At 44.4% G+C, this 11,417-nt stretch overlaps 4 protein-coding genes across 6 annotated transcripts; 2 read left to right on the top strand and 2 right to left on the bottom strand.

The window, feature by feature from the left end:
• Positions 1 to 60: 60 nt before the first annotated feature.
• On the bottom strand, positions 61 to 2,681 carry LOC6579840 (dynein regulatory complex subunit 6). Its single transcript, XM_002005677.4, has 3 exons — positions 2,505 to 2,681; positions 1,153 to 2,418; positions 61 to 1,087 (listed from the first exon to the last, which is right to left on the bottom strand). Exons 1-3 carry the CDS (start codon positions 2,553 to 2,555, stop codon positions 368 to 370), a joined length of 2,037 nt encoding a protein of 678 aa, XP_002005713.3. The 5' UTR covers positions 2,556 to 2,681; the 3' UTR covers positions 61 to 367.
• A 131-nt stretch (positions 2,682 to 2,812) lies between these two features.
• On the top strand, positions 2,813 to 4,301 carry LOC6579839 (dynactin subunit 2). The gene is made up of 3 exons (XM_002005676.4): positions 2,813 to 2,999; positions 3,079 to 3,997; positions 4,064 to 4,301. Exons 1-3 carry the CDS (start codon positions 2,964 to 2,966, stop codon positions 4,246 to 4,248), a joined length of 1,140 nt encoding a protein of 379 aa, XP_002005712.1. The 5' UTR covers positions 2,813 to 2,963; the 3' UTR covers positions 4,249 to 4,301.
• Positions 4,302 to 4,493: 192 nt separating this feature from the next.
• LOC6579838 (protein transport protein Sec31A) lies at positions 4,494 to 9,530 on the top strand. 3 transcript variants are annotated; one of them, XM_015163899.3, is made up of 12 exons: positions 4,494 to 4,636; positions 4,814 to 5,022; positions 5,080 to 6,040; positions 6,099 to 6,342; positions 6,416 to 6,531; positions 6,719 to 6,775; positions 6,887 to 6,992; positions 7,052 to 8,436; positions 8,502 to 8,612; positions 8,737 to 9,057; positions 9,117 to 9,188; positions 9,261 to 9,530. In XM_015163899.3, exons 2-12 carry the CDS (start codon positions 4,826 to 4,828, stop codon positions 9,447 to 9,449), a joined length of 3,759 nt encoding a protein of 1,252 aa, XP_015019385.1. In that variant the 5' UTR covers positions 4,494 to 4,636; positions 4,814 to 4,825; the 3' UTR covers positions 9,450 to 9,530. The 3 variants fall into 3 exon arrangements, with proteins under 3 accessions (XP_015019385.1, XP_015019384.1, XP_002005711.1); XM_015163898.3 differs by having other exon boundaries at positions 8,734 to 9,057; XM_002005675.4 differs by lacking the exon at positions 6,719 to 6,775 and having other exon boundaries at positions 4,495 to 4,636; positions 8,734 to 9,057.
• On the bottom strand, positions 9,514 to 11,324 carry LOC6579837 (RNA polymerase II degradation factor 1). Its single transcript, XM_002005674.4, has 2 exons — positions 10,255 to 11,324; positions 9,514 to 10,195 (listed from the first exon to the last, which is right to left on the bottom strand). Exons 1-2 carry the CDS (start codon positions 11,015 to 11,017, stop codon positions 9,675 to 9,677), a joined length of 1,284 nt encoding a protein of 427 aa, XP_002005710.1. The 5' UTR covers positions 11,018 to 11,324; the 3' UTR covers positions 9,514 to 9,674.
• Positions 11,325 to 11,417: the final 93 nt, after the last annotated feature.

Below are 11,417 nucleotides of genomic sequence, written 5' to 3'. Positions count from 1 at the left end.
TGATAACATCAATAAATATAAAATATGTTAACTTATTTATAATAACAAATCACATAATTTAATGTTTTTCTTTAAATTTCATAAAATTTTGTTTAAAAATCACAGCTACTTAATCCATGTTTAACACCTAAATTTGGCTTAGATAATAATTAGTTACATTCTAATTGCTTGGTGGACATTTAACGAGCATATTGTTCATATCTGTGTGCGATATATATATATAGTTAATATATATACTTTACAAGTGCCATTTCTATATTCTAATTCATATTCAATTCGATTTGCCTTTTAGGCTAAATTTTGACTAGCGAAAATTGTATAATTGAAAATAATATAGAATAAATACAACGAAAATTGCAATAAAATATCAGCAATCGAGTCGCTTCTTCAAGCGAAAGAATTCGGCATTATCGATGCTATTCATATTGTCCATATGCAGATTGCGAAGTGTGCGCACGTCCGCCAAGCGATCCTCGATATCCGTATACATGCGACGGCAACGATAGATGGACAATGTCTCCAGGCATTCACAGTTCACAATTATAGAGTCGATCGTGTGATCCGTCAACTGGCTACAGCCGCTAATGTCCAGCGAGCGTAGCCGTTGCAGTCTCTCCGTAATTATCTTAATGCCTTGATCGCTGATGTTATAACAGTCGGATAGATCGAGTACCTCAATGGCTGGGCAGTTGTTGACTAAGGCTTCCATGCCCAGCAGTGAGATCTGCTGGCAATTTGAGAGCAACAGTTTGCTGAGCTCAATGTGCTTGAGGCCATATTTCAAAGATACATCGCTGATTTTATTGCATCCCCGCAGATTGAGCGATCGCAATCCGCGCAGCTCTTGTATGTTGTGGCCCTCGAAGTCCTCCTCGTTGATCAGATTCATCTCGTAGGCCGCAAACATTGCCTGCTTTCGTTTCGCATCCCGCACAATCTCCTCCTCCGCCTTGCTGCGCAACGATATCTTGATCGACTGCAACGAGCCGCTGAATCCATCGGACGGTGGGTAGCTGTTTCCTATAACAGAGCTGCGATTCAGTTCTAGCTTAGCTATATTGATGCCAGTCAAAGCGGCATCTGTTAACTAAAAGAAAATAATAATCAGTCAATAAATTATGTCTAGGAACTCCCTATATATTCTCCACTCACCCGACAACAGCTTTCGAGCGAGAGCTCTCTCAACCAGCACAGCTGTTGGATTATGAGCTGCATTACCTCATCTGTGACAGCATTGACGCAATGATTGAGATGCAGCGTGCGTAGAGCGTGCAGATTCCTGGCTATTGACTTGATGGACTCCTCACAGATGGTCAGATAAGAGACGTTCAGCTCCTCGAGGACATTATTCTCTGCACTAGCGATGCCCTCTATTATCCCACTGCTATTGATGCCATCGCAATTGGATATATCGAGCAGGCGCAATCGAGACAAATTGCGTAAGCTTGCAGCGCCTGTATTCGAGATGCCGGCACATGCATTGATCTTTAGTTCCTGCAGCAGGGGATTTGCCTGAACGATTACCGCCACGCAATCATCATTCAGGCACATCGTCGACGACAGATCCAGAACTCTCAGTTGAGCTTGAGTGTAGAGAAAGCTGCGTATGGTCGAGGCATTCAGTTGCCTGCAGCCCGCCAAATAGAGGCGTCGCAGCTGCAACCCGGGCTGAGCGTGTTCGTCGGCCTTGCTCAGCTCAATAAGAGCCATTAGCGAGTGGCCGATGAGCGTGTGACTGAAGTCGAGAGTGTGCAGTACTCTCCGCTGCTGGCTGATCACATTTTGTATGTATTTGAATGTCAGCACCGATTCACTGGGCGTGCTGGGCTCGTTTGGATAGAAGCGTCGATGGATGGCGTTGTGAAAGGAGATCTGACAGCCGGACATATTCAGCAATTCCAAATTGGGCATTAGGGCTGTTAATCTCAGTAGTATAGCATCGGTTAGATATTGATTTTTGCATATTGTCAATTCTCTGATACCAGCCAAATGTGCTGATATCTCATTCAAGTCACACGAATTGCTATCCAAAAACGTGGCGGACATGAACAAAGGCAAACACCGTGTCACCGAAAGAATTTGCAGATGGGGCAACAGGCTCAAGATGCCATAGAATTGTTTGTCATTCAGGTCGACATTATCCAGACTCAAGGAGTGCGCCGACTCGCCAATGAATGTCATCAGCTCCTGCACCTGACCCAGCGTCACATCCTCGAACAGAAAGTGACGAAATCGTCGTTCACATCGCATCAAATCTAACGCAGGACTATGTTGATCCGATAAAACAATCTTCGAGAAGCGTACGCGAGTGCGTGCGATGAATTCAGTATGATATAGAGCGCTTCTCCAACGTTGACAGGTCGTGCCAGCTGCCAACAAATCCGAATAGCCCAGATATTTATATATATGCAGAACAATCTGTATCAAATATCAAAATCATTTCATTCATCAGCTGACTTTCGGTCACGAGTAACAGAAAACTGCTTTTAAAACAATGGGCATACCTCTAGGGGCAGATCACTATAGCTGTAAAGGCAATAGTCCAAGGACGTCATTCTATAGGTATATATATATTTATATATATAAATATATATATAATTTTTAATTCCGAATTCCAGGCCCCAATAAACCAACTTTTAGTTCGACTAGACCAACACTAAACCAACTAGAACTATTAGGCAATGTGACCGTTTGGTATATTGCAATAAATACCGCACATTGCCATTTGTGGTACTCCTAAAAGAAATTTTTAAATTCTACTACGCCAAACCAGTATTTTTTAAGCACAGCTGTTTTACCTCTTTCGCGATATATTTCCTTTTATTGCTGAGGCCACACTTTGTCTATGACATCAGTTTCAGCTTTGCTGTCCAATTTTGATTCGCAAAACTTTCTGCAAACTTGCGCAAAATAGCAACTAGTCAATAAACTGTCGAAGATAAGTAATCGCAGTGCCCAACATAATGGCCGATCCAAAATTTCAAAACCTGCCCGGCATTGTAAGCTACAAAGTTAATGAATTACTCATAGAAATCAGCTTTTACATACATACATATTTTATATATATATTTTCTCTAGGCTTATGACCAGCCGGATGTTTTTGAGACTCCCGACGATCCGGAGGTCGACACGTCCGACTACTATGAAGAGGAGCCAGAAAACGAGGCCATTGAGCGATTGCACATTTCGCCAAGCATCGCCCACAAACGTTTCAGCAATGCAACGCTTGAGGGAAACGTCGACTTCACGGATCGAATTGGACGTCGCTTGTGCCGAGGCTACGATGTTCGAGGCGGGGAATATGAGCTGGTGGGCCTCGGTGAAAAGGAGACGCCAGTGCAAAAATGTCAACGCTTGCAAATTGAAATGAACGAACTGCTCGATGAAGTGGCCGCCTTGCAAGTAGATAGAAAGATTGCCGACGAAGAAAAGAAATCCTATGATGCAGTCGCTACTGTGATAAGCACAGCCAAGAGAGTATTGGATACGTTGAAGCTTGAGCAAGTGCTGGGCAAAGAGCAAATGCCCAATGATAAGCAAGTGAAAGCACTTGTCGCACAAGTCGAAGAATTTAAACAATCGGGTGTGCTAACGGCTCTGCCCACACCTGGCACGGATTTGGCAGCGACAGCACGCATAGCGAATCTCGAACAGCGTCTGCATCAGCTGGAAAAGGCTGTAGGTGCACAGCCCGAGAAACTCAGTCGCCTCACAACCGTCACTAACACATCAAATGTGCTCGAGGCGGTCCGGCATTTGAGCACCAAGGCTGCTCTCCTCCAGCCGGACAAACTGGATGCCATTGAGCAACGTCTGACTACATTAACTGGCAAAATGGATGCAATCGCCGAAAAGTCCAGCGGCAGCACACAGGACGCCAAGCGTGATCAGAAGGTTGCAGAGCTCTACGACCTGGCTAAACGTACCGAGCCAGTTGTTGAGATGTTGCCACATGTTATTGAAAGAATGCAAGCACTCGAAGCTTTGCATAAATATGGTAAGAAATATATGTGAATTAAATATATAAGTGCCGATTTCATAATTTATAATTACCCCTTTGCAGCTAACAACTTTGCTAAGATCATAGCGGAAATTGAGCAAAAACAAAGCACTATTACCACCAGTTTGGTCAATAATAAGGAGCTTTTACATTCTGTGCAGGAAACGTTTGCCCAAAATTTGGAAACGATCAATGCTAAAGTCGCTAAAGTTGAGCAAAGAGTTGCCGCTGTAACAAAGGCTAAATAAATAAGCTCAATATAATAAACATGTAGCACACATCTATCATTATAAAAATTATATATGATATATATTTATTTGTATCAATAAAGCAAACGCTTCAAATTTAATTAAAAATAGACAAAAAGATTGTTTACTTAGGACAACGCACACACACACACACGTGCAGATCACCCACTCGCACTCATTAAGAATAACAATCGATTCATCGATATTTATTTGTTTGCATATCGCAAATTCGTTTGTACTTCGGTAACTGTTTTCGATAGCCGCATATCGATTGTGCCACAGCTTATAGTTCTTAAAACGGATTGGAAAAAAACTATTTATATAAAATTATAAATCATTTATACATATTGTTTTTATTTAACAATAAAAAACAAAGAAAAAGAGCTGCGTAAGTTGACAAATATTATCAGTATCAATTTACACAATGTCGCATGCTGCTGCAGTTGGCCACGCCAATGTTTTTTGAAGAAGAAAAAAGTGATGACGAGGCGCGCTCAAATTGGACGTCCCATTACAATTCGCTTTAAATTTCATTAAGTTAATGTAAACGAATTTGTACTTGCAGAGCGCAACAACAATGAAAATCAAAGAGCTGCAAAAGACGGTAAACATTGCCTGGTCGCCAGCGCAGCAGCAACAAATCTTGTTAGCTGCCGGCACAGCGGCTCAGCAATTCGATTCAAATGCAAATGCCACATTAGAGATCTATTCGCCGAGCATTGGCGATGCTAGCTATGATTTGGAGCTCAAAGCTAGTGTGCCCAGCGACTTCAAGTAAGCACCTGATATATAAATATATTTTAATTAATAAATGAAAATATCCCTCCTTAGATTTCAAAAGCTGATTTGGAGTCCTCATGCAACGCATGCAAATGGATTGATTGTGGGTGGCTGTGAGGCAGGCCACATCAATGTCTACTCGGCTGCTAAGATGCTGGCCAACGAGGAGTCATTGGTGGCAAGACAGGATAAGCACACTGGCGCAGTTAGCGGCTTAGATTTTAATCCATTTCTAAACAATTTGCTGGCTTCGTGTGCTTCCGAATCGGAGATTTACATTTGGGATTTGAATAACCCAGTTACTCCACTCAATCCGGGTGCTAAAACGCAACCACTTGAGGATGTGAAGAATGTCGCTTGGAATCGGCAAGTGCAACATATCTTGGCATCAGTGTTCAGCACTCGCTGTGTCATTTGGGACTTGCGCAAGAGTCAGCAGATCATCAAGTTGTCCGATACTCAGTCGAGGGTTAGATGGCATGCCATTGAATGGCACCCGGAGGTGGCCACCCAAGTCTGGCTGGCCTCAGAAGACGATCAGGCGCCTGTGGTGCAGCTGTGGGATTTGCGTTATGCCACCGCGCCAGCAAAAACGTATCAGATCCACGACCGTGGAGTTTTGGGCATGTCCTGGTGCTTGCAGGATACTGACTTGATGGTCTCTTGTGGCAAGGATAATCGTATCTACTGCTGGAATCCAAATACTAAGATACCTGAAGGCGAAATCCTTTCAGAGGTGGCCACCACAGCCTCTTGGTATTCAGATGTGCAATTCTGTCCACGCAATCCAGCGTTGATAGCCAGCGCCAGTTTGGAAGGTGCTGTTTCTATATACTCCCTCAATGGTGGCACACACCAGCTGGTGCAGACATCGGAGAAGATTGCCGACTCTTTCCCAGGCATGGATCAATTTGCTCAGGCTCCGCTGCCCCAGCAGGCCACGCAAGTTGTCTACCATGATTTGTCGCGCGCACCCAAGTGGATGAAACGCCCATGCGGTGTAGCCTTTGGTGTGAGTATAACCAAGCATCTACCCTATTGTATCCAACTACTTCGAGTTTCGATTACAGTTTGGTGGCAAATTAGTTAGCTTCAATAATTTATCGAAGACGGTGACGGTATCCCAGTTGACCACCGAACCCGAACTCGTGGAACGTGCCAATGCCTTGGAGGCGTCTCTGGCCGAGGCTGACTATGCCGAGTATTGCAGACAACGAGCAGACAAGTCTGCCGATCAACATGGCCGCTACATTTGGTACTTCATCAAAGCGAACTTTGAATTGAATCCAAAGGAAGAAATGCTCAACCTGCTAGGTAAACACGTCATTCATATCAAAATACCATAATTCTCATTCTCATATGGCTCTCATTTGTACTCCCATTTTAGGCTACAACAAGGAGGACATCGATGGCAAATTCACCAAGTACATCAAAGAGACCGAAGAGAGCAATTCGCAGTCTGACGTGGATACGCTCACAACTCGCATATCAACCCTTACACATGTGAGTTTCCGTTCTTTATTGTCAGCCCTTATCTCTCTATGAGCATATAAACATATTATTTCTTGTCCCATATTACGTTATCAATATTTGGGCATTGCTTCAGTTCTGTTCATCTTGCGTCTTGTATATTTCACTGATAACCAAGTTTTTTTTTGTCATGCTTGCCCAACTTTCGGTGGCTTTGTAGAGCGATTCATCTGAGGTTGAATGCGATCAAAGCACCAACTCAAGCACCGATAATTCGGTAAGAGATTCGATGTGCAAGAAATTCATTAGCAAAATCTCACTCTCAATTATTGCTAATAACAATTACACACAAATTAGAAGCTGAATTAATTTATATACAATTCTTTAGCAAACGAACGACAATAAGACACAATTTGATGGCTCGATTGATCAGCAGACCTTGAACGATTATGGAGCTGCAGCCAGGCCGCAATTTAAGATACCCAGCGGCGATCGTAAGTGAATACACTCTATTTTATATATAGATTCATTAAATCATTTACTTTGCTGACAGATACCGACAGCTTGATTACGGAGGCCATACTCACAGGCAATGTGGAGGCAGCTGTCGAGCTCTGCCTGGAGGCGCAGCGTATACCGGAGGCTTTGATCATCGCCTCGACAGCGGGCATTGAGACTCTGACACGCACGCAGACACGTTATTTGCTGCAGCAAAAGAACGAATTGTCGAATGTCATCTCGGCCTTGGTCACGCGTGATTGGCTGGACTTTGTGAATCGCTGCACCGTGGACTCTTGGAAGGAGGCACTGGTTGCTGCTCTGAAGCATAGCGAGCGCAAAGTGGTGGACATATGCGAGAGACTCGGCGATCGCTTGCTAAACGAGTCCAGCAACGGCAGCATCGAGTTGACACGCAATGCCATGCTGTGCTATATCTGTGCCGGAAGCATTGACAAGCTGGTGACTGCCTGGTATCAGCTGAAGCAACTGGAGCAACAGAATCAGAACTACAAATTGAATACGAACGAGTTGCAGGAGTTGGCCGAAGTGGTGATGCTGCTGACCAAGTCATTGGAACAGCAGGGAATCGCTGTGGATCTAGCCGGGAGATTTGCAGGCTTCATATCGGAGTACAGTGGACTACTCGCCTCCCAGGGCGCTCTGACCGCTGCTCTGCAGTATATAACCACATTGAGCAGAGCTAATGCGGACAGCGAGGAATTGAATGAGCTGCGTGAACGCATCAGCAAAGCGGTCAGTGTTGACCAGGTGCAACCTACAGCAGCAGCAACTGCAGCTCCTATGGGCTATATGCGGCAAATGGAGCCTCGTGGTTCCTTCTCAAGCCCAGCGAATTCAATGCTCTATAATCCATACAATCCAAATGCTGCTACGACAAATGGCAGCTGGCAACAGCCAGCAGCACCGCCAGCTCCGGCCCCCTTCCAGCCAGCTCAACCACCCACACAGATATTCAATCCGCCACAATTAAAAGCTGAACCACTAACGCATCCGCCGCGACCACTTAGCAATGCCAGCTCCTCGAGTGGAGCTCCCCACGGCGCAGCTACACCAGCAACCGGACTTCACTCGCGATCTAAATACGTTCTGGATCCTTCGGTGGCGGCATCAAACAATCCCTATGGCATGGCCTACAACACAGTACCAGCCCCAGCTGCTATTCCTGTCTCGCAGCCGGCCCCAGTGCCGCTGATAAATAATAGCAGCGCCTTCAACACCAATCCTCTATCTTCGGCTCAGCAATATAATCCAACTCCATTCACTGGGGCCCCTCAAAACAATTACCTACCAGGTGTTGCACCCATTGAGACAATGCCGCCTGCAGCTGCACCGCCACCACTTGTGCAGAATATACAACGTAATCCAACTCCTCCACCCGGCTGGAATGATCCACCAGCTTTGAAATCCTCCCGAGTGGTAAGTACTGCAATTTATATATTTCATATGTGCGGTATATCCATGATAAACTCTTGAATTTTTAGCCCAAGCAACGACCAGCAACAGAATCTGCTGCAGCCCCCATATTACATCCCCTATACGGCAGCGATCCCAATCAAAATCCGAGCAGCTATATGGATCCTAATCAATATCAGGTATTCTTTTTCCTATATTTGTACAAAATTATATGGATATCGAATGCAGGGTATCTCTTACCCGTATACATGTTTCATTTTCAAGCTTAGCCTAAAACTAATTCTTTCATTCTTTCTCCAGCAGGGCGCTCCACCTTCTGGTACATCGTACTACAATCCTGCTGCCAATAATAATCCACAGGCTTTTCCGCCACAGCAACAGCAGCAAATGAATTTCCAACCATCGGCTGTGCCTAATCAACAACAACCACAGCAGCAACAATTCTGGCCTGGGCAGCCACAACAACAGCAATCGTTCGGCTATACAGAGCAACCTGCTCCGGTACAGGAACAGCGTCAGCCGGAACCCGTTAAGGAGAAGCCTCCACTGCCAGAGGAGTATATTTATTTGCAAACCGTTTTGGAGGAACTGAAAAACCAGTGCTTGAGCGCAACTAATGATGCGGTAAGTAGACTACAAATTGTCCCTAGACGAATATTATTAATAAAATTATTGCTTAACAGCGCACCAAACGGAAATTTGTGGATGTGGTGAAACGCCTGGAAAATCTCTATGATTGCTTGCGCTATGAACGGGTAAGCAAACATATAAAATTTTATGTTGAGTTTTTGATCACATAAAATAATTGTACTCGATTTTTTCAACAGCTCACATCGGGAACGGTGCAACAACTGAATCAAATTGTGCAGTTCATCCAAATAGCCGATTATAATAATGCCCTTGCGGTGCACCAGCGCATCGCCTTTGGCACGGACTTTGCTCAGTGTGCGGGCTTCATGCAGGGCCTGAAAGTCTTGCTACAGTCGGCATCGGAAATGAACCTGGTTCTACGCTAGTTGAGTGGATAAATGTTTTCATTATATGATTTAATTGTCTGTCTAAATCAAATTCACCATTATATATGTTTGTTTTCTAATTTCATTTTGTGTGTACTTCTCGGCTTTTAGTTGATGCAGTTATAATTATTATATGGTACTAAAAACAATTTCAAAACAAATTAAAAAATTATATAAAAATATACACTATATATATATTATAATAAAAAAAACTCGGAATTTTTTTTACAATAGCTTCGGCTGATTGCGTATGTTATCCAAGTCCAGCATGGGCTCCTGGCTCCTGGCCTGCGGCGATGATATTAAATGCTGATGATGATCGTAGCCCATTTGTTCTTCGGGCAAAAGACGATATTTCTTGAGATATTTATAGGAGGCATTAGACATATTATTCGGACTCTGGTTGAAATTGTCAATGGCGCGCAATGGCGTTCCATTTGAGACCACCTCGTTGCCAGGCTTGGGTGAAACACGCAAATCTTCCATCAATTCGTTGATTTGTCTTTGCGGCAAATACTTCAGAGCCAACTCGTTCATGACCAAAGTTTTGTCCGTGTTCGATTTGACGGGCAACGCGGGCGATTGTTTACTCTGTGGCGTATTGCAGCGATATCCGGTGGATTGGGCTATTGGAGGTGCAGTACGTGGCGACTGAAATTGTGGCAAAGCTCTAGCCGGCAGCTCCTCCTCTTCGACTATATAATCGTGAATTATGGGTGTAGTGCGCTTAACCATTGCAACATTGCCTAAGATTCGTTATATATAATAGATATCTAGTCTATGATCACCTGTATTCAAAACTTACTTTTAGCTGGACCAAGAAGCGCACATTGCGTGCCAGTTTCTTTGAAGGTCTTTGCGCTTGGCAGTTGCTGTTGTTGCTGCTGCTGCGCCAGGGATTCGCAGAGGCGTCTTAACTGCTGCTGCTCCTGCCGCATCGTTTCCAGTAGTGTCAGTACTTCTCTAATATCACTTTTATCTATTAAGTTGCCAGGCTCTGGCCTGTGATCCTTGACAGCAGATACTGGTTCTGCTTCTGTTTGGGTGCTGGCACAAATTGTAAGTACATCATTTGCAGTTGCAGTTGCATTGGAGTTGGACAAGCGAGGGGTAGGAACCAGTTCATCTGAGGCATACGTTTCGCGTGGATAATGTGAGGGAGCAGTTGTTGCATATCCCCGATTTAGATTGCTTGCTTGCTCCGCATCGAAGGCGCGACTGCGCGGTAGAAAGTTATACTCATTTCCGCCAACAACCCCACTGATTGCTACGGCTGTAGCAGCGGGTGGTGTGGCTGGGCCTAATTCAGTGGACACCACTGGAGAAAAGTTGACACGAGGCAACACTTGCTTCTTCCACGAAGCGAAAGTTGCAGGACGTTGTTGCTGTACCTGAGCTTGCTGTTGCTGTTGTTGTTGTTGAAGTTGGGCTTGCTGCGGCGGCGCCTGCCCGAACAATATCGAAACTTCAGGCACTGTCGGCTTAACAATCTCATCAGTATATCCCAACGGTATAGGTGCACTTGGTCTGGGAGCCGCTCGGGGCAGCATATCTTCAGTTTCAAACATTTTTAATTCTTATTGAAATTGAATTCGGGCGCGACAGAAATTGCGCTGTCCAAGCGAACAGGGCTGCTATTAACCAGGGCTGGGCACACTTGAAATTACACGAATTATACCACCGCAGCCCTGCCAGCTGTCTCTTTTTTTTAACAATAATAAAAATTTTGCTAATTATCTTAGGTAAAACACCAAAACAATCGACAAAAGCAACTATCAGGCTAGTATTTCCTCCAAGTATTTTTTTCCTCTAAGAATTACCTCCAAGGCTTTAACGCTTAGCTGAACGACATATATGTACAAGCATACATATATTCATTTTAAAATGAATTCAAGCGCGAACTATGTATGTGACTTCACAAACAAGCAGAGGTGTTATTTACCAGGGCTGACAAAATGTCAAATTCGA

Source organism: Drosophila mojavensis, unplaced genomic scaffold (assembly GCF_018153725.1).
Source record: "Drosophila mojavensis isolate 15081-1352.22 unplaced genomic scaffold, ASM1815372v1 contig_80, whole genome shotgun sequence".
NCBI lineage: Eukaryota > Metazoa > Arthropoda > Insecta > Diptera > Drosophilidae > Drosophila > Drosophila mojavensis.
This window is presented reverse-complemented; position numbering and strand designations above follow the sequence as displayed.

Bases quoted from the DNA above. Each gene is read 5' to 3' on its own strand.
- LOC6579839 (XM_002005676.4), top strand. From the start codon at position 2,964: ATGGCCGATCCAAAATTTCAAAACCTGCCCGGCATT. The intron at 3,000-3,078 runs GTAAGCTACAAA...TATTTTCTCTAG, and splicing joins TTCAAAACCTGCCCGGCATT to GCTTATGACCAGCCGGATGT. The intron at 3,998-4,063 runs GTAAGAAATATA...ACCCCTTTGCAG, and splicing joins CGAAGCTTTGCATAAATATG to CTAACAACTTTGCTAAGATC.
- LOC6579838 (XM_015163898.3), top strand. From the start codon at position 4,826: ATGAAAATCAAAGAGCTGCAAAAGACGGTAAACATTGCCTGGTCGCCA. The intron at 8,613-8,733 runs GTATTCTTTTTC...TTCTTTCTCCAG, and splicing joins TGGATCCTAATCAATATCAG to CAGGGCGCTCCACCTTCTGG. The intron at 9,189-9,260 runs GTAAGCAAACAT...TTTTTTCAACAG, and splicing joins ATTGCTTGCGCTATGAACGG to CTCACATCGGGAACGGTGCA.
- LOC6579840 (XM_002005677.4), bottom strand. From the start codon at position 2,555: ATGACGTCCTTGGACTATTGCCTTTACAGCTATAGTGATCTGCCCCTA. The intron at 2,419-2,504 runs GTATGCCCATTG...TATTTGATACAG, and splicing joins ATAGTGATCTGCCCCTAGAG to ATTGTTCTGCATATATATAA. The intron at 1,088-1,152 runs GTGAGTGGAGAA...ATTTTCTTTTAG, and splicing joins CGCTCGAAAGCTGTTGTCGG to TTAACAGATGCCGCTTTGAC.
- LOC6579837 (XM_002005674.4), bottom strand. From the start codon at position 11,017: ATGTTTGAAACTGAAGATATGCTGCCCCGAGCGGCTCCCAGACCAAGT. The intron at 10,196-10,254 runs GTAAGTTTTGAA...AACGAATCTTAG, and splicing joins GCTTCTTGGTCCAGCTAAAA to GCAATGTTGCAATGGTTAAG.